Source organism: Mustela erminea, chromosome 1 (assembly GCF_009829155.1).
Source record: "Mustela erminea isolate mMusErm1 chromosome 1, mMusErm1.Pri, whole genome shotgun sequence".
Lineage (NCBI taxonomy): Eukaryota > Metazoa > Chordata > Mammalia > Carnivora > Mustelidae > Mustela > Mustela erminea.
This window is the reverse complement of record NC_045614.1, coordinates 19,575,288-19,593,067: the sequence shown is the minus strand read 5'-3', so window position 1 is coordinate 19,593,067 and position 17,780 is coordinate 19,575,288. Positions and strand designations below refer to the sequence as shown.

At 56.0% G+C, this 17,780-nt stretch overlaps 2 protein-coding genes across 6 annotated transcripts; one reads left to right on the top strand and one right to left on the bottom strand.

Annotated features, from left to right (window-relative positions):
- Nucleotides 1–4,818: 4,818 nt before the first annotated feature.
- On the top strand, nucleotides 4,819–13,590 carry UBA7 (ubiquitin like modifier activating enzyme 7). Of its 5 annotated transcripts, XM_032320099.1 has the most exons (24): nucleotides 4,822–5,009; nucleotides 5,094–5,262; nucleotides 5,362–5,496; nucleotides 5,595–5,701; nucleotides 6,050–6,140; nucleotides 6,215–6,350; nucleotides 6,538–6,635; nucleotides 6,729–6,875; nucleotides 7,305–7,487; nucleotides 7,665–7,772; nucleotides 7,917–7,997; nucleotides 8,078–8,233; nucleotides 8,342–8,507; nucleotides 8,585–8,790; nucleotides 8,891–8,955; nucleotides 9,045–9,228; nucleotides 9,302–9,376; nucleotides 9,628–9,811; nucleotides 10,292–10,374; nucleotides 10,668–10,760; nucleotides 10,854–11,045; nucleotides 12,630–12,728; nucleotides 12,803–12,903; nucleotides 13,363–13,590. In XM_032320099.1, exons 1-24 carry the CDS (start codon nucleotides 4,954–4,956, stop codon nucleotides 13,496–13,498), a joined length of 3,051 nt encoding a protein of 1,016 aa, XP_032175990.1. In that variant the 5' UTR covers nucleotides 4,822–4,953; the 3' UTR covers nucleotides 13,499–13,590. The 5 variants fall into 5 exon arrangements, 4 of the variants coding, with proteins under 4 accessions (XP_032176007.1, XP_032175997.1, XP_032175990.1 ...); XR_004280451.1 differs by lacking the exon at nucleotides 13,363–13,590 and having other exon boundaries at nucleotides 4,819–5,009; nucleotides 10,831–11,045; XM_032320116.1 differs by lacking the exon at nucleotides 7,917–7,997 and having other exon boundaries at nucleotides 4,821–5,009.
- Nucleotides 13,591–13,755: 165 nt separating this feature from the next.
- INKA1 (inka box actin regulator 1) lies at nucleotides 13,756–15,580 on the bottom strand. The gene is made up of 2 exons (XM_032320140.1): nucleotides 15,343–15,580; nucleotides 13,756–14,592 (listed from the first exon to the last, which is right to left on the bottom strand). The coding sequence occupies exons 1-2, from the start codon at nucleotides 15,391–15,393 to the stop codon at nucleotides 13,798–13,800; spliced, it is 846 nt and encodes a 281-aa protein (XP_032176031.1). The 5' UTR covers nucleotides 15,394–15,580; the 3' UTR covers nucleotides 13,756–13,797.
- Between the last annotated feature and the right edge of the window lie 2,200 nt (nucleotides 15,581–17,780).

Here is a 17,780-nt window from a genome sequence, read left to right as displayed (position 1 = left end):
ACTGTCCCTCATTCCTCATGGAGGTGTGGATAGCAGCTCCAGTTGCAAAAGTAGCTGACTGGTGCTGGAGCAGGCAGTGGGTCTGAGTTCATCCCCAGGTAGCTGGTCTCAGAATTCAGTTGAATTACAGGATGCACAGTTGGCATTGGAGAATTGCTTGGTGGTATGGAATAAAATACACACATAGGAATTAGTGTCAGAATCCTAACATATGATAGAGAAAATCAACAAAACCAAGAGCTGCTTCTCTGAAAGGTCAACAAAATCGGCAGACTTTTAAACAAATTGATTAAGAGAAGACAAATTATCAAAGTCAAATGAAAATGGGGATGCTGTAACCAATTCTACAGAAATGGAAAGGATTATAAGAGAATATTGTGAACAACTGTCCACTGACAAACTGGATAGCTTAATTGAAATGGACAAATTTGTAGACACACAGAAACTAACAAAACTGACTCGAGAAGAGAGAGAATGTGAATTGACCTGCAACTAGTCAGGGGATTGAACCAGTATTCAAAAAACTCCCAAGATGGGGCACCTGGCTGGCTCAGTCAGTTAAGTGTCTGATTCTTGGTTTTGGCTCAGGTCATGATCCCATGGGTCATGGGATGGAGCCCTGTGTTCGTGGAGGGGGTGGTCCGCACACAGTGGGGAGTCTGCTTGGAGATTGTCTCCCTCTATCCCTCTCCCAATTCACACGTGCACACACTCTTTCTCTTTCTTTCAATAAATCTTTTAAAAAAAAACAAACAAAAACTCCCAAGAAAGAAAAGCCCAGAACAAGATAGCTTCACTGGCAATTCTATCGAAAAAATTTTTTTAAAGGATTAACACCAAAAAGACACTGTCCACGTAGCAAAAAGGCAACCCAAAGAAAGGAGAAAGTATTTTCGAGTCATACATCTGATAAGGGATAATATCCCAAATATATAGAGAACTTATAAAAGTCAAAAACAAAAATCCACTTTGAAAATGGGCAAGAGACGATGAGATACCACCTTGCACCTGTCAGAATGGCTAAAATTAACAACACAGGAAAAAACAAATGTTGGTGAGGATGCAGAGAAAGGGGAACCCTCTTGCAGTGTGGGTGGGAATGCCAAATTGTGCCACCACTCTGGAAAATAGTATGGAGGTTCCTCAAGGGGCACCTAGGTGGCTCAGTTCAGCATCTGCCTTCGGCTCAGGTCATGATCCCGGGGTTCTGTGATGGAGCCCTGTGTTGGGCTCCTTATTCTGTAGGAAGCCTGCTTCTCCCTCTCCCACTCCCCCTGTTTGTGCTCCCTCTCTGGCTGTCTCTCTCTCAAATAAATAAAATCTTTTTTAAAAATGGAGGTTCCTCAAAAAGTTGAAAATATAAGTACCCTGTGACCCAGCAGGTGCACTACTAGGGATTTACCCAAAGGATACAAAACTACAGATTTGAAGGCATACATGCACCCTTTGTTCATAGCAGCATTATCAACAATAGCCAAACTATGGAAAGAACCCAATGTCCATCGACCGATGAATGGATAAAGATATAGTATATACACACAATGGAATATTACTCAGCCATCAAAAGGAATGAAATCTTGCCATTTGCAAGGACATGGAAGGAGCTATAGTGTATTATGCTAAATGAAAAAAGTCAGAGAAAGACAAATATCGTATGATTCCACTCATACATGAAATTTAAGAAACGAAACAGAAGAACATAAGGCAGAGAGCAGGGGAAATAAACCATGAGACTTTTTTTTAAAAAAGAGTTTATTTATTTGAGAGAGAGAGAGCATGAGCAGTGGCAGGGGAGGGGAGGAGGGTGAGCAGGGAGCCTGATAAGGGGCCCAATTCTAGAACCCTGTGATCATGACCCGAGCCTAAGGCAAATGCTTAACCAACTGAGCCACCCACGTGTTCCACCCTGAGACTCTTAGAGAACAGACTGAGGGTTGACAGAATGAGGGATGTGAGGGGATGGGCTAGAAGGGTGACAGGTATTAAAGAGAGCACTTGTGGTGACCCCTGGGTGTTGCACGTAAGTGATGAATCACTGAATTTTCCTGAAACCAATATTGTACTGTATGTTAACTAACAAGAATTTAAATAAAAATTTGAGGGAAAAGGGCGCCTGGGTGGCTCAGTGAGTTAAGCCTCTGCCTTCGGCTCGGGTCATAATCTCAGGGTCCTGGGATCGAGTCCCGCGTCAGGCTCTCTGCTCAGCAGGGAGCCTGCTTCCTCCTCTCTCTGTCTGCCTCTCTGCCTACTTGTAATCTCTTTCTGTGTGTCAAATAAATAAATAAAACATTTAAAAAATATTTTGAAGAAAAAAACAGACAAAAGACTGCAATAGACATTTCTCCAAAGATGCCGAGGGGCCAATAAGCACATGAAAGATATACAATATCACTAAACATTAGGGAAGTATGAATTAAAACTACCATGAGATACCACCTCACACCCATTGGGATGGCTAGTATCTAAAAAACAGAAAACAAGTGTTAGGAAGACTTTGGACAAATTGGAACCCTTGTGCAGTGTTGGTGAGAATATCAAATGGTACAGCCACTCCACAAAACAGTATGGCAGCTCCTCAAAAAACTAAAAATAGAATTACCATATGATCCAGCAATTCCCCCTCTGTGTATTTACTCAAAAGAACTGGAAGCAGGATCCTGAAGAGAGCTTTGTACCACCATGTTCATAACACCATTATTCACAATAGCTAAAGAATGGAAGCCCCACAAGTGTCCATCCCCCAGTGAATGAATAAGCAAAATGTGGTACATACATCTAAGGACTATGATGTGGCTTTAAAAAGGAAGGAAATTCTGTAATATTACAATATGGATGGACCTTGAAGATATTTGCTAAGTGGAATAAGCCAGCCAGAAGAAGACAGTCCGGCCCTGATTTTTGTACCCTGTACATATGACACTCCCAGTAAATGGAAACAAGTCAAATGTCCACCTGCAGGTGACTGGATAAACAAATCATGATACAGTCATATGATGGGATATTTTTCAGCCGTAAGAAGGAACGAAGTACTGATACAGCCTATAATTTGGATGACCCTCAAAAACATGCTGAGTGAAAGAGAGCAGATATCAAAGGTCACATTTTGTATGATTCCTTTTACAGAAACATCCAGACTATGTAAATCCCTGGAGGCAGAAAGAATCTAAGTATATGCCGGGGGATCGGGGTAGGGGTGAACAGTCACTAATGTGGTGGGGGTTGTTGATAGGTTATGAAAAATTTTGAAACTATAGAGAGTTGATAGCTGCATAATTTTAACACTTTAAAGCGGTTATTTTAATGTTATATGAATTTTACCTCAATTTAAAAAAGGAGGGGGGACCCGGGTGGCTCAGTCATTGAGCGTCTGCTTTTGGCTCAGGTCATAATCCCAGGATCCTGGGATCGAGCTCTGCCTCGGGGTCCCTGCTCTATGAGCCTGTTTCTCCCTCTCCCTCTGCCTGCTGCTCCCCCTGCTGTTCTCTCTCTCTCTCTCTCTGTTAAGTAAATAAATGAAATCTTTAAAAAAAGAATCCATGACCACATCTGGTCTAGCTGTTGTGGAGTTCTTTTTTTTTTTTTTTTTTTTAAGATTTTATTTATTTATTTGACAGAGAGGTCACAAGTAGGCAGAGAGGCAGGCAGAGGGAGAGAGAGAGGAGGAAGCAGGCTCCCCGTCAATCAGAGAGCCCGATGCGGGACTTAATTCCAGGACTCTGAGATCAACACCTGAGCAGAAGGCAGAGGCTTAACCCACTGAGCCACCCAGGTACCCCTGTTGTGGAGTTTTATGGAGAACTGTGGTCCACCCTCCAGAGAACTGGCCCCAAATTCCTAAGGAGGCAAAAGGACACATCTTTAGGGGATGGGTACACAGGACCTCTACTGTTTTTGCAACGTCCTTTGAGTCTGTAATTATTTCAAAATAAAAGTTGAAAGGAAAAGTAAGGACACACATGACCACAGCTGCTCCATGGGTGCCACTCTGAGGTCTGGTGCTCAGAGACTGACCATTCTCTTTTGAGTCCCAGGACTCATTCCCTGACTGGTCACCTAGGACTGCCGTCTGTTCTGAGCTGGCAGCTGTGGGCAAGGGGGAATCCTTATCCTCAGGAGTGGGCCCAGGGCCAAGTAGGTACTCCCAAAGATGTCAGACTTCACCTGGATCTGTGCTTTGGGCTCCGGGGATGGGGCAACATAAGCCTCACAAGTTCCCACAGCCTCTGGAATGGGACCAGCTCTGTCTTGTGTTAGGGACCAGGTGAGAATCCTCAGGACACGGGGGCTCCTGCCAGCACTCTGTGGGCAGGAAGCCCATTCAGGCATCGACACTGAGGGGAATGGGGCCCAAGGTTTGAAACATTTAGGGACCTATAGGAGACCATGGCCTCCAGCCCACCTGCGTCTCTTCCATGGCTCCTGTCCTCAAGACAGATACCTGCTGGAGCACCTGGGGAGCTCAGCTGGTTGAGCACCCAACTCTCAGTTTCAGCTCAGGTCATGATCTTATGGGTCCTCGGAGGACCTGCGTCCTTGGGCTCCATGCTCAGCTGGAAGTCTGCTTAAAGATTCTCTCCCCTCTGGTCCTCCCCCAACTCACATGCACCCGCTCTTTCTCTTTCAAATAAATAAATCTTAAAAAAAGAAAAAAATACCTGCTTTCCCAGAGGCCAAATATCCTAGAGTTCCATCCCACTTTGCCTGTGCCCTCCAGCTGCCAGATCTCTCTGGAGGCAGGACCAGGAGCTGGCTCAGTCTAGTTTCACTTTCCCTTTCCCTGAAATGACAGAAAAGCCAGGAAGAAAGCTGTGAGCAGTAGCGTCCTTCACTCCCGGAAACTTAGTGCACTTTTGCACTGGCTGCTATGGGCTGCTGGTCTCCGCGGGCACAGCCTCCCACACAGCGACCCTGTCTATAGGAGCTGCGGCCTGCCGTCTTGCCTCCCGCCTGAGGATGGGTGTCCTGGAGACCGCCAAGCTGCTGGATGAGCAGCTGTACTCACGGCAGCTGTGAGGCCCGAGGTGGGGAAGGGAGTGGGGTGGCCTCCTGACTTCTGGCCTCCCACTGCCTACCTTCTCATTGCCCCTCCACAGGTATGTGCTGGACTTGCCAGCCATGCAGAGGATTCAGGGAGCTAAGGTCCTGCTATCAGGCCTTCAGGGTCTGGGGGCCGAGGTGGCCAAAAACTTGGTCCTGATGGGTGTGGGCAGCCTCACACTGCATGACCCCCACCCCACCTGTTGGTCTGACCTGGCTGCCCAGGTAAGGAGCATGGGAAGGGTACTATGGGTTCCCAGGCCAGGGTGGGGGTGGGGCCCAAGAGAAATCCCCTTGCCTGAGGCACACTGGGTCTCGCCCTAGTTTTTCCTCTCCGAGAAGGACTTGAAAAAGAGTAGGGCTGAGGCATCTCAGGAACCTTTGGCTAAGCTCAACGGCGCCGTCCAAGTGTGCGTACACACAGGCGACATCACCGAGGAGCTGCTGTTGGACTTCCAGGTACCCTCCCTGCCCCACTCTCCAGGTGAGCCGGGTCTCTTCCTCTGGCCCTGCGCTGAGCAGCGGGTCTGGCCCTGCTGATCATGCGGTCCACCCAGGTGGTGGTGCTGACTGCCTCAAAGCTGGAGGAGCAGCTGGAGGTGGGCGCTTTATGCCACAAGCTCAAAATCTGCTTTCTGGTGGCCGATACTCGGGGCCTTGTGGGGTGAGTAAGACTCCAGGCCTGACCTGCCACAGCACAGGTGGCAACTGGCCTGGTCCTGTCCTTGGGGCTGGCCAGATCCCCAGGCTTGCTCCTGTGCCCCTCTGCCCCCAGCCCCAGGCCTGTCCTAGCATCCCCTCCCGATTGAAGCCCAGTCCCACCCTCTGCTTCCTCCACCCCAGTCTCCACACCCGCTCCAGTAATTCCCTCAAGTTCCAGCTTCCAAGCCTCTCCCAGCATCCCTTCCCCAGGGCTGGCCTCCTGGGCTGTGCCTAGTGCCTCCCACCCTTAGCAGCAAGCACGGTGAGTAACCGCTGGGCTGGCTCAGTGACCCCTACCACCCCATCACAGGCAGCTGTTCTGTGACTTCGGTGAGGATTTCACTGTGCAGGACACTACAGAGGCAGAGCCTCTGACAGCTGCCATCCAGCACATCTCCCAGGTGGGTGCTAAAGTGTGAGTGCTCAGCTGCTGACCAAGTAGGGGCACCCCTGAGCCAAGCCACCTCTTCCCCAGGGCTCCCCTGGAATTCTCACCCTGAGAAAAGAGGCCGATGCCCACTACTTCCGCGATGGGGATCTGGTAACTTTCTCAGGCATTGAGGGCATGGTTGAGCTCAACGGCTGTGAACCCCGGCCTATCCACGTACAGGGTAAGCCAACCCACTTAGTCCTCAAGCCGCCTCCCTGGGGGGTACACGCAGCCTGGTCCTTGGGGATAGGTTCTCCTCCACCTTCCTCAGTGTGGAGCAAGGTCAAGGACAGAGGCACAAGACAGGATAGGGTATGAAGAACAACTCAGGTTCAAAGGTCATACGGACGAGGCTGGATCTCCCCCAGAGGATGGAACCTTGGAGATTGGGAACACAGCAATTTTCTCCCCTTACTTGCGTGGTGGGGCCGTCACTGAGGTCAAGAGATCCAGGACTGTGAGCCATGTGAGTGCAAGTGCATCTGAGAGGGGGAAGCTTGGGAGCCTCAAGGGCCCCGCAGTGTTCTGAACCTGACCCTGAGCTGAGTACCTGTTACAGAAGCCCCTGGATGTAGCCCTCCTCCAGCCCCGTGTGGTGGCGCAGGGTTCAGAGGAAGCTCACCGTGCCCGCTGCCTACATCAGGCCTTCCGTGCACTGCACGAGTTCCAGAGCCTCAATGGCCGGCTGCCCCAGCCATGGGATCCTGTGAGTGGCCCCGTTGCTTCTCCCCCGAGCCTATCTTATTGGGGTCTCACCTACCAGAAAGCAACAGTGATTATCTCACAGACCCGAGTTATAAACCCAGAGGCAGCTTCCCACTTACATAAAGGAAGTGATAGCACTGTCTTTGGACCTGAGACCAGGTCCCTGAAAGTACTAGGCACAAGGCCTGGGGACCCTGGCCGCCTCCTCCCCCCTCAGCTCTGGGCTGAAATGTCTAGCCACGTTGGCAAAGTCTCTGTAAGTACTGTCTAGGCATCCTCTGGTGGGCCACACAGTCTGATAGCTGGTTTGGGCCTTCACGCTTAGACACTGCTCCCTCTTCTATGGAATAGGGGATGGCCTCATGAAGGGTTTGAGTGGGGGAGAGAGCCCAGGCCGGGGCTGCCATGCTCACAGAGTTCTCCTCCACAGGCGGATGCAGAGAAGGTGGTGGGCCTGGCCCAGTCCCTGGAACCACTGAAGGGGACAGAAGGAGAGCCGCTGGAAGAGCTGCTGGATGAGGCTCTAGTGCAGATAGTCGCCCTGAGTAGTGCTGGTGGCTTGAGCCCCATGACAGCCATGCTGGGTGCAGTGGCTGCCCAGGAAGTGCTGAAGGTGGGCAGAGGCCCAGGCAGGATGAGACTGGGAAGGGTGTGGAGATCTGTGTGGGTGCCGGAGGGTGTCAGCACCAGACAGCGGCCCTGGCAACTTCACTGGTCTGGTGAAGCCCAGCCAGGATCGAAGGCGGCTTGGAGCTGGCAGGAGTCCCTACCCTGAAGTTCTGGCCTCTAGGCAATCTCCAGGAAGTTCATGCCCCTGGACCAGTGGCTTTACTTTGATGCCCTCGATTGCCTTCCAGAAGATGGGGAGCCCCTTCCCACACCAGAGGATTGTGCGCCGGTAAGAACCTAGGGTAGGGCTGCAAGCCTTCTCCAAACTTCAAGGAAGGAGAAGGAACAATAGTCCAGAAATCCTGACCTGGAAAAGTCAGCGTGAGAGGGAGGCACAGCACAGCCATCACTGAGCCCTGTCTGTGTCCCCTAGAGATGTTGCCGCTATGATGGGCAAATCGCAGTGTTTGGGGCTGGTTTTCAGGAGAAGCTGAGCCGGCAGCACTACCTGCTGGTGAGCTTTGTGGCCCAGCTGGGAGATGTCTGTGGGAGGGCCAAGGTAGGCCCTCCGGCTAAGGCTGCTCTTGCTGACAGGTGGGTGCTGGAGCTATCGGCTGTGAGCTGCTCAAAGGTTTTGCCCTAATGGGCCTGGGGGCCGGGGACAGCGGAGGTGTGACCATTGCTGACATGGACCACATAGAGCGCTCCAATCTCAGCCGTCAGTTCCTCTTCAGGACCCAGGACATTGGTGTGAGTGCTGGGCCCTATGCACGTCTTACATCCCGGACTGTCCACGGTGCACCCCCCTCAACACCCACCCACCCACCCACACCCAACATCTTCCTGTTCTCCTCTCAGAGGCCCAAGGCAGAGGTAGCCGCAGAGGCCACTCGTCGCCTGAACTCACACTTGCAGGTGACCCCACTCACCCACCCGCTGGATCCTACAACAGAGCACATCTACGAGGACAACTTCTTCTCCAATGTGGATGGCGTGGCTGCTGCCCTGGACAGTTTCCAGGCCCGTGAGTGGAAACTTGACACTCAGCCCCTTATTCAAGGCCGTGCCAGCCCCACTCCTGACCCTCTGCCCCCTTGCTAGGCCACTATGTGGCTGCTCGCTGCACCCACTATCTGAAGCCACTACTGGAGGCGGGGACACAGGGCACCTCAGGCCATGCTTACGTGTTCGTGCCACATGTGACTGATGTCTACAGAGTGCCCCCCTCGGGTTTAGCTGCTGAGGGGGCTACCTACCCTGTCTGCACCCTGCGGCACTTCCCCAGCTCAGTCGAGCACACCTTGCAGGTAGGAAGCACCCCAGAGACCCCCTCACCCCACCCAGCTCCGCCCCTAGCTGCAGACCTGCTCCCTGCCTGACACCTTATGGTGACTCTCTGCCCCACAGTGGGCCCGGGACGAGTTTGAGGGGCTCTTCCGTCTGTCTGCTGAGACCATCAACCGCCACCAAGAGTAAGGCCACCAAGAGGGTGTGGATGGGAGTCCAGAGCCCCTAGGGTCAGAGTCTTCGGGGCTTAGCCTCAAACCTCCTCTCTCTGCAGGGCACTCACTTCTCTGGCAGAAACAGATGGGCCGCAGGTGCTGACCCTGCTGGAGGAGGTGCTGGGTGTCCTGAGACAGCGTCCACAGACCTGGCAAGACTGTGTGGTGTGGGCCCTGGGCCACTGGCAACGACGCTTCCATTATGGCATCAGGCAGCTGCTGAGCCATTTCCCACCTGATAAAGTGGGTGTCTAGGGATCAGGAGGCGGAGGGTTTGGGGGGACCAGACTGAGCCCAACCACCTCCCTTCCCCTAGGTGCTAGAGGATGGAACTCTTTTCTGGTCGGGTCGCAAACAGTGTCCCAAGCCCTTGGAGTTTGATGCCAGCCAAGTGAGTGGGGTCCCTTGGGAACCCCAAGGTGGGGATGTGACCCCTCAGAGCCGAGGTAGGCACCTCTGTATTCTGCAGAGGGGCACAGGTGCTGAAGATGCCATGCCACATTTGTGCATCTGTGGGTGTCCACTTGTGAGACCAGACAGGCACTCCAGTGGCTCCACAAATGGCCGGTGCCCCCCACCCCACGCACCTGAGCATGCTCACTCACACCCACACATCTGCGCATGCTCTTGGTCTGACCGCAGGACACACACCTCCTTTACGTGCTGGCAGCTGCTAACCTGTATGCCCAGATGCATGGGCTCCCTGGCTCCCGGGACCAGACGGCGCTCAGGGAACTACTGGAGTCGCTGCCGCTGCCTGTGCCCCAGGCCTTGGCCCCCATCTCTCCTAGTGACCTGGAACTAGCTGGGGCTTCTGCTGAGTTTGGTGAGGTCCCTGGGTCTGGCCCCCTGTGCTGCCCTCCAAAGGCCTGGCCCTGTCCTGAGCCTAAGCTACAGAAGGAAGACGGGGCCTGGGGGCCCTGCTGCCAATTCATTCTCTCTCAGGCCCTCTGACCTTGTTTCTTTCAAGGTTTGGGCTCCTCCTCTAGCCCCTCAGTAGGCCCTCTTCCTGCTGCCCACACCCCCAACACCCCTGTTCCCCTGGCGGATATTCAGCAAAAAAGACTCCAGAAACCACTGGGCCCTGGAGAGTCCCCAGCTATGGTCCCCAGGTGAGGACAGAATTCCGTAGGTGCGCGCACAGGCGCAGGGCTCGGGCTGCTGGAGAGACTGCAGCGCCCATCAGGGAATCTCTCTGAACATAGTTGGTTTAGGCTTAGGGAAGAGCAAGACTAGGCACCAGGCTCCAGGGAGAGGGTGGGAGGTGGGTGCTGAGAACTGCCTTGTCACCCCCTTCCTCTGCCAGGCCCTGAGCAGTTGAAGAAGCTGCACCAAGTGCTGAAGGTCTGGAACAGGAGCCCTCCCCTGGAGCCCCTGAAGTTCGAGAAGGTGGGAGCCCAAGCAGGGGTGAGGGGCAAGCTGGGGAGGTTGTTGGGGAAGGTCAAGATCTAAGAAGGTGGATTTGGAGTTCCCTTGGCCTGAATTCTCCTCCCGGCAGGATCCCCAAAGCAGATCACCTTCCCTGAGCCTCTGCTTCCTTATCTGATAAGGGAGGCAGATGTCAGCATGCCCCCCGCCCCCCGCCCCCCAGAACTGTGGGAACACCTGTGCAGGGACACACAGTCAGCCATGGTGAGGGAATCTGAGGCCATGTTAACTCTGTCGGGACTTGGGCCTCACAGGACAATGATAGCAACTTCCATGTGGATTTTGTGGCAGCAGCAGCAAGCCTGCGAGCTCAGAACTATGGGATCCCCCCTGCCAGCCGCTCACAGGTAGCTCTGCCCCTTGGGGCGCAGGCCCGGAGGTGGGGGTCAAAACCCTAGCCCTACACCTCGGCCCCAGAGCAAATCTCCTGTCCTTGGCAGAGCAAGCGAATCGTGGGCCAGATTATCCCAGCCATTGCCACCACCACAGCAGCTGTGGCAGGCCTGGTGGGCCTGGAACTATACAAGGTGGTGGGTGGGCCACGGCCCCTCCGTGCCTTTCGCCACAGCTACCTGCATCTGGCCGAAAACCGCTTCGAGCGCTGGGAGCCTTGCGCCCCTGCTGTCCAGAAGGTGAGCCCTTCACACTACCCACCCCAGGCCTGGGTCTTTCCTGTACCTACCAAAACGGGCTTTCCTCTGGCTCTGGGCTCACACCAGAACCCAGACTCTGGAGGATTCCTTAAGACTCCCTCCAGCCAGCTTCCTGCTGTGAAGCCAGACTGGGACCTGTCAGACACAGGAAGCAGCCATCAGCTTCCCTCACCCCTCACCCCTCCCCTGCCCTGGGTCTGGGGGTTGCAGCAGCTTTAACTCATTAGCCGAGTCAGACAAGCCTCACAGCCTCCTCCCTGTAGTAGAGCCCCTAATGGGGGAGTTGGTAGGGAGGGGGCACTAGAGCCCTAGCCCCAAACAGAGTCTAACTTCCGCCCCCGCAGGGCATGGGGACCCTGGCCCACCCCCTCCAAGCTGAGTTAAAGGGCACTGAGCTCACTGCCACAGGTGGGGATGTGTGCGTTCATTTTGTGCGTGTGAGTGCACAGGGGTCTGGGCATCCTTGGCCCTGTGGCGTGTAAGCACGGAGGGAGCATGCTTGTACATCTGTGTGCCAGATGGGAGTACAAGGCTCTTCTTTGCTGTGGGCGTACATGGGTGTGCATGTGAGTACACAAGCAGGAGTTCCTGGCCGTGTGTGTGTGTGTGTGTGTGTGTGTGTGTGTGTGTTCCTCCAAGTGCAGGGCTGTGAATGCCCCTGGCTATGTGCCCAGGCTCGACAGTAGTTGGCATTTTCTCGGGGCACGGGAGAGGGGGTGGAGAGAATGCCCTCACCAGGGGAGAGGGGAGAGGTCATGGGCCAGCACTGGGCTTTTGCTGAGCAGGCCTGGGGTCCCTCAGGGCACAGTACACAGAGCTCTTTTGTGAAGGGCCTCTCCTCCAGCTAGCACATAAGCTCCTTTGTCTATGGTGGAGGGGGAGGGGGCAGAGGACGGTCCCCCCCACAACTCACCTCTGGCCTCGTCTCAGCTTGACCCCACTGTTCTTTCTGGGGGAGCTGGCAGAGCCCCCTTCCTGGCCCCTGGCCCCCTGCCACCCTCAGCTCCCTGCACTAGAACCCCAAGACTCTTGAAATAGGGAAGGAAAGGGGACAGGAAGAGGAGGCCTCTGTGGACTGTGTCCCTGCTGGGATCTCTTAGTCAGTGGGGCCCTAGTGATCATTGTGCCCCTTGATCCTCTGTGCCCATGTAGTCCAACACCCTGGCAATACGGAATGACGGGACGGGGGCAGGATGTCCACCACCCCCAGCTCCCAGCCTTGCGTTTGAGGCTCAAGCAGCTTTATCAGTGACTGCAGCGGCCCTGCTTCTGCTTCCTCAGGAAACAATGTCCCCCCCCCCCCCCTGCACACACAACCCGACTGCGTGATGGATTGCCTGTTTCCCTGTGCGGGGGCCCCATAGCCCCATTTCCTGTGCTGGCCCCAGCATAGGCGGGGAGGGTGCTTGGACTCTGGGCCCAGATCCCACCTTCCAACCCCACCCCCCGGCTTCTGTTTCCTGCCTCTAGTCCAGCTCCTCCTCTAGGAAAGGGGTCATGAGCTGCTGGTAATGGGTAGGGGGAGGGTGTATGTGAGAAGCCTCTCACTGCCCTCCCCCCCAGTTACATCCCCTGACATGGACCTGGACCTGTTGGAACCGCCTGGAGGTGCCTGCTGGGCAGCCAGAGAAGACCCTGGAGTTACTGCTGGCCTATCTCAAGGTGAGCCCCATCCCTCCCTGCCTTTAGGTCAGGCATGACCTGGCCTAGCTGGTCCCTTACCTGTCTCTCTCTAGGAACAATTTGGGCTGAGGGTGAAGATGCTGCTGTTTGGGAAGGCCCTGCTCTACTCGGCAAGGTGGTCGCCTGAAAAGCAGGCCCAGCGCCTGGCTCTCAGGTAAGCCCACACCAGGCTTCAGCCGGGCCTTGTTCTGTTCCTGGAGGCATTGGGACACATGACGCCTTTCCTCTTCCCAACCCCATCTGGGCCCCTCACACCCTCCTGAGGCTTTCTTTTGCCAAATGGAGCCAGCAAATGGGCTGGGGGTGGGGTGAGGACTGAAAACCTGAGGAGGGGCCTCCCAGCTGCCTGCTTGGCCAGCCCCATCAGCTCCTCCACACCCCACTAAGCCCCCCTCTCACAGCCCACTCCCAGGGGACTCGCAGCTTCCTGCCTCCTGCCCGCCCTGCCTGCTGCTCCTAAAATAGTTTCAGATGTTTCCGGTCTTGAGTTGCTCCTGCCCCCGGCTTGAGCTCCTTATGGCCCATCAGCACCCTCGGGTCCATCCCCGGTCACTCTGCCTCCCACTGCTCACTTAGCCAATCACCCCCAACCCCTTCCCTGCCACAATACCAGGGTGACGGAACTGGTGTGCCAGGTGACAGGCCGGATGCCTCAGCCAGGGCAGCGGGTGCTGGTGCTGGAGCTCAGCTGTGAGGGTGAGGAGGAGGACACTATCTTCCCACCCCTGCACTACCAGCTAGCTGTGTGATACGACAGCAGCCCTGTCCTCCAGTTCCATGGAGCCCTGCATCCTGAGCCCACAGTAGGCACTCAATAAACGCTTATTGCGGAAGGGTTTAAGTGGAGATGGATGATAAAACACGGGGCAGTAATGCACAGGGCGTGTGACATGGACGTGAAGGGGACCCCTGCAGGGAGAGAAAAGGCTCTCTAGATTTGCCTGCCTAGACTGCCTCAAAGGGTTGGGGCCACCTCCTAGAGCCTCAGGGGCATGGAACCAGGATAGTCCAGAGAAAGGCCTTTATTGTCCCAGGCTGGAGGGCAGGGTCAGAGGTAGCTGACATCATTGCAGATGATGGGTTGGCGGCTGCGGCAGCTCATGAGGGCTGCAAATCGTGAGACGTCTGCAGGCAGTTCAGGTTCCGGGCGAGGAGGGCACGATAGTCTCTTTCCTGCCATCGCCGCCCTGCGTGCCCTGGCCAGCTGGCGCCGCAGCTGCTCCGAGAGCCCGAGCAAGAACTGAGGGGGCCGGGCACGGGCACGGGGCCCACCTCCATCGTCCCCCTCACCCGCTGCCTCTGGCAACTCCATCCAGTTGTGCACCAAGTCGGCAAAACAGTTGTCCCCCAGCACCAGAGGCTGGCGACTGCGACCTCTGTTCAGCAGGGCTGCTGTCCAGTCTTCAGCTTCCAGCCCCCGCCAATGCTCCAGGCAGGCATCTGGGGTAGACTTGGGCCGTGGTCGGTGGGCAGGTGGTGCACTGGCCCCAGGAACTCTGCTGGGCAGGGGAATGCCACTGGCCGAGAGACGCTGTCTACGCGGGGGCCATGCTGCAGGTGCTGGGTGCTGGAGTACCGGCAGCTCTTCTTCTCTCCACGTGCTGCCCGACACTTCAGAGAAGCCAGAGTCCCAGTCCAGGGCATTCTCCCTGGGGCTCCCCAAGACAACACCCTTGTCGCCTATTACCACACCTTCTTCCTCCTCTTCCACACAGCAGACTGAGTCCTCGTCCAAGGCATCTGAGGCCCTGAGTTGGTGGCTGAGCAGAACACGTGGGCCAGGTTTGGGGGGTGGTGGAAGGGGGCCAGACATGGGGGGTGAGCCTGTGTCCCGGCCACACAGCTGTGGAGGAAGAGAAGGCCCAAGTTGGAGGGGGTAGCACTTGTCACCCCTGCCTGCCTGGCCAGACCAGTCCCCAAACAGAAGGCCCAGGAGGGCTGGCTAGGCCTGCAGGCCTGGGCAGCCAGCCTCCAGCGGGCACTGGGCCGGTATGGGGGCGCTGGCACACGTAGCTCGTGTGGCTCCCATCAGCCGACCTGGTGGCTGTCTGGCAGGCTGCAGCACGCAAAGCTGGGCAAGTCGGTACCCGCCACCAGGGCGGGAGGCAGGGTTGCGGGCCTGCCTGCATCGGGAAGTAGGTCTTGTTCAGGGCTGGGGGTGGGGGAGCATCCCCGCTTCCTGAGGGATTCAGTTCCCCAAAGCTCACAGCCTCTTTCAGAGAAAGAGCACTTGCCAGGTGAGGGGTAGGAAAAGGAGGTACAGGTCAGTCTGGAGTAGAAGGCATCCAAACAGCGCCAGCACTTCTTTAGTCCCTCGCAGCCCCTTGATCCGCCCCAAAACAAGTTTCTCCCCGCCAACTCCCTCGGCCACCCCGGCAGCAACGCCAGCTGGGCGGCTGTTACTTGATGCCCAATGCAGCTCCCAACCGTCCGAAACCCGATGCGGGCCATCTGGGCCATCTGCGCCGCCCCGCCCCCATCCTGCCTCAGATGGGCACTCGGGGCGGCCCCGTACCCGTGTGTCGTTCGGGCTGGACCGCAGCGGGGCACCCCACATGCGTCCTCACAAGCCACACCCGCTCCCAAGCCTCACCAGTTCCCAGCGGAGCTGGCCCAGGAAGCTGTCAAGCCGAGCGCTGTGCATGCCTGTGCCGGAGCCCCCGCCAGGCCTGCCAGTTCCTCTTCGAACTCCAGCGGGAGCCGCGCGGAGAAGGCCAGCGGGCCGGCCAGCGGCGCCCCGGCCCTCCGCCTGGCTCCACGGCTCCTCGCTCTCGGCACCTCCGGCCGCCGCCGCCGCCGCCGCCGCCCCAACATCTGGCAGCCCCGCCCCGCCCCTGGTGCTGCAGCCAATGGGGGCGGGGCGGGGCTGAAGCCGCCCCGCCTCTCGGGCCAGGACGAGTGGGTGGGTGAGCCTGACACCCGCTCCCCACTTCTCTGCAGCTCTGGAGGGAGAGGCGGGGCTGTAGCTGAAAGCCGGGCGGGTCCTGCCTGGGGCTCCCCCACACCCTGGGCGGTTCGCTGCATGACCCAAGACAAGGCGACTCCCCGCGGTAGCCTCAGCTTCCCCGTTTTTCCCGGGATAGGCCTGCGGTCTCCCCCGCAGGAGCTCCTTGAGCGCTCCGATCCCACCCCCCCCGGCCACGCCCACGTGCGGACAGAGCTGCCCCAACCGTCGGACCTAGCCTTGCTGTAGCCCACTCCGGGCGCGAACCACTGAATCCGTTCCTGGAGGGGCCTCGACAAATCCTGGGAATGATGGGTCCCGTCCCTCTAAGGACTCGGGGAGCACAGGACCTCGCGGCAGCACAGGAGATGAACTCCGGCCAAGGCCCAGTCCCACGTCTGGCAGAGCTAGGCAGGGCCGCCCTCTAGTGGGGAGCGCGGTTAGCGGCGATTACCTCGGCGACACCCGGCACTCCCTTTGCCCGCACCGCAAGCCAACATAGAGTGCAGGGGGTTAGGGCAGCACTCTCTCTCCAGAACGGTCAGAGCCCCGTTCCTGGAGGCTGCTCCACGATCGGAGGCTAGGTTTCAGGATACAGTCTAACTTGAGACAGACTAAACAACTCAGTAGGCAAAAAACAGCGGGAATGAGGGTGGGCAGGCTAGTCTGGCTAGTCCGGAAGAGGGGACTCACAAAGGAGGCAGCACTCTGTATGGGACCTGAATGAGCCATCATGGGAGATCAAGAAGGGTATTCTAGGGGCACTTGAGTGATTCAGTAGATTAAGCGTCTTGACTCTTTTTTTTTTTTTTAAAGATTTATTTATTTGACAGACAGAGATCACAAGTAGGCAGAGAGGCAGGCAGAGAGAGGAGGAAGCAGGCTCCCTGCAGAGCAGAAAGCCCGATGCGGGGCTCGATCCCAGGACCCTAGGATCATGACCTGAGCTGAAGGCAGAGGCTTAAAACACTGAGCCACCCAGGCGCCCCTCTTTTTTTTTTTTTTTTTTAAGATTTTATTTATTTGACAGAGAAGTCACAAGTAGGCAGAGGGGGCAGACAGAAGGGGAGAAGGGAGCGGGCTCCCTGCAGAGATCATGACCTGAGCCAAAGGCAGAGGCTTAACCCACTGGGCTACCCAGGCACCCATGTGTCTTGACTCTTGATTTCCTCTGAGGTCATGATCTCGGGGTGGTGAGATGGAGCCTGAAGTTGGGCTCCACGCTGAGCGAGGAGTCTGCTTAAGATCCTCTCTCTCCCTCTGCACCCTCCCCCATGGTCTCTCTTATTCTCAAAAAAAAGGGGGGGGGGACAAAAAGATGGGTATTCTAGGCAGAAGCATCAGCCAGATGAAGGCCCTTAAAAGAGAGGGGTTGCACAGAGCTTAACATAAAGAAGGCCTAGGTGTCTAGACGGTGGTAGTTAGGGGAAGGAGGTCAGCAAACCAAGCTCCTAGCAACCCCGGAAAGAAATAGAGGGTTTTGTTCTTAGTGTGGTGGGGAGCACTGGGCTTTTGAGCAGGGAATGAGCCAGGATGGTTCCTGTTTGGGTAATCCTAGCTGCTTTAGGAGAATCACTCTGTAATCAGAGTGGAGACTCCTGCCCTCATCCACCAAGGAAGGGAAGGGCCTGGGCCTGGGTAGGGCAGGGACACAGGAGGGGGTGAATTTGGGGTACGTTTTGGAGCTAAAATCAAGCCTTGCTGATGCACGAATATGGGTAGGGAAAGAAGAGCATCCACCATGACTCCTACTAGATTTCTGGCCTGAACAGCTGGTCAGATGGAATTGCTGTGACTGGGTCCAGGAAAGAGACTGGAGAACGGGTTCAGGGAGGAACACCAAGGGATTATTTGTAGACGCTCCACCCTTGAGATGCCTGTTGGAAACCCCACATGAGATGCAGAGGCAGCCACAGGGTGTGTGACTCTGGAATTTGGGAGAGGGATGGGCACTGAAGCCTTGGATCTGGGAAGCAAAGCGAGTGGATGGTATTTAAGGCCACAGACTTGGATGTGTTGGGGGAGGTGACTGTAGACAGAGGAGGGCAGCAGTCAGGACTGAATGCTCGAAGAATCCTCTTGGTTGT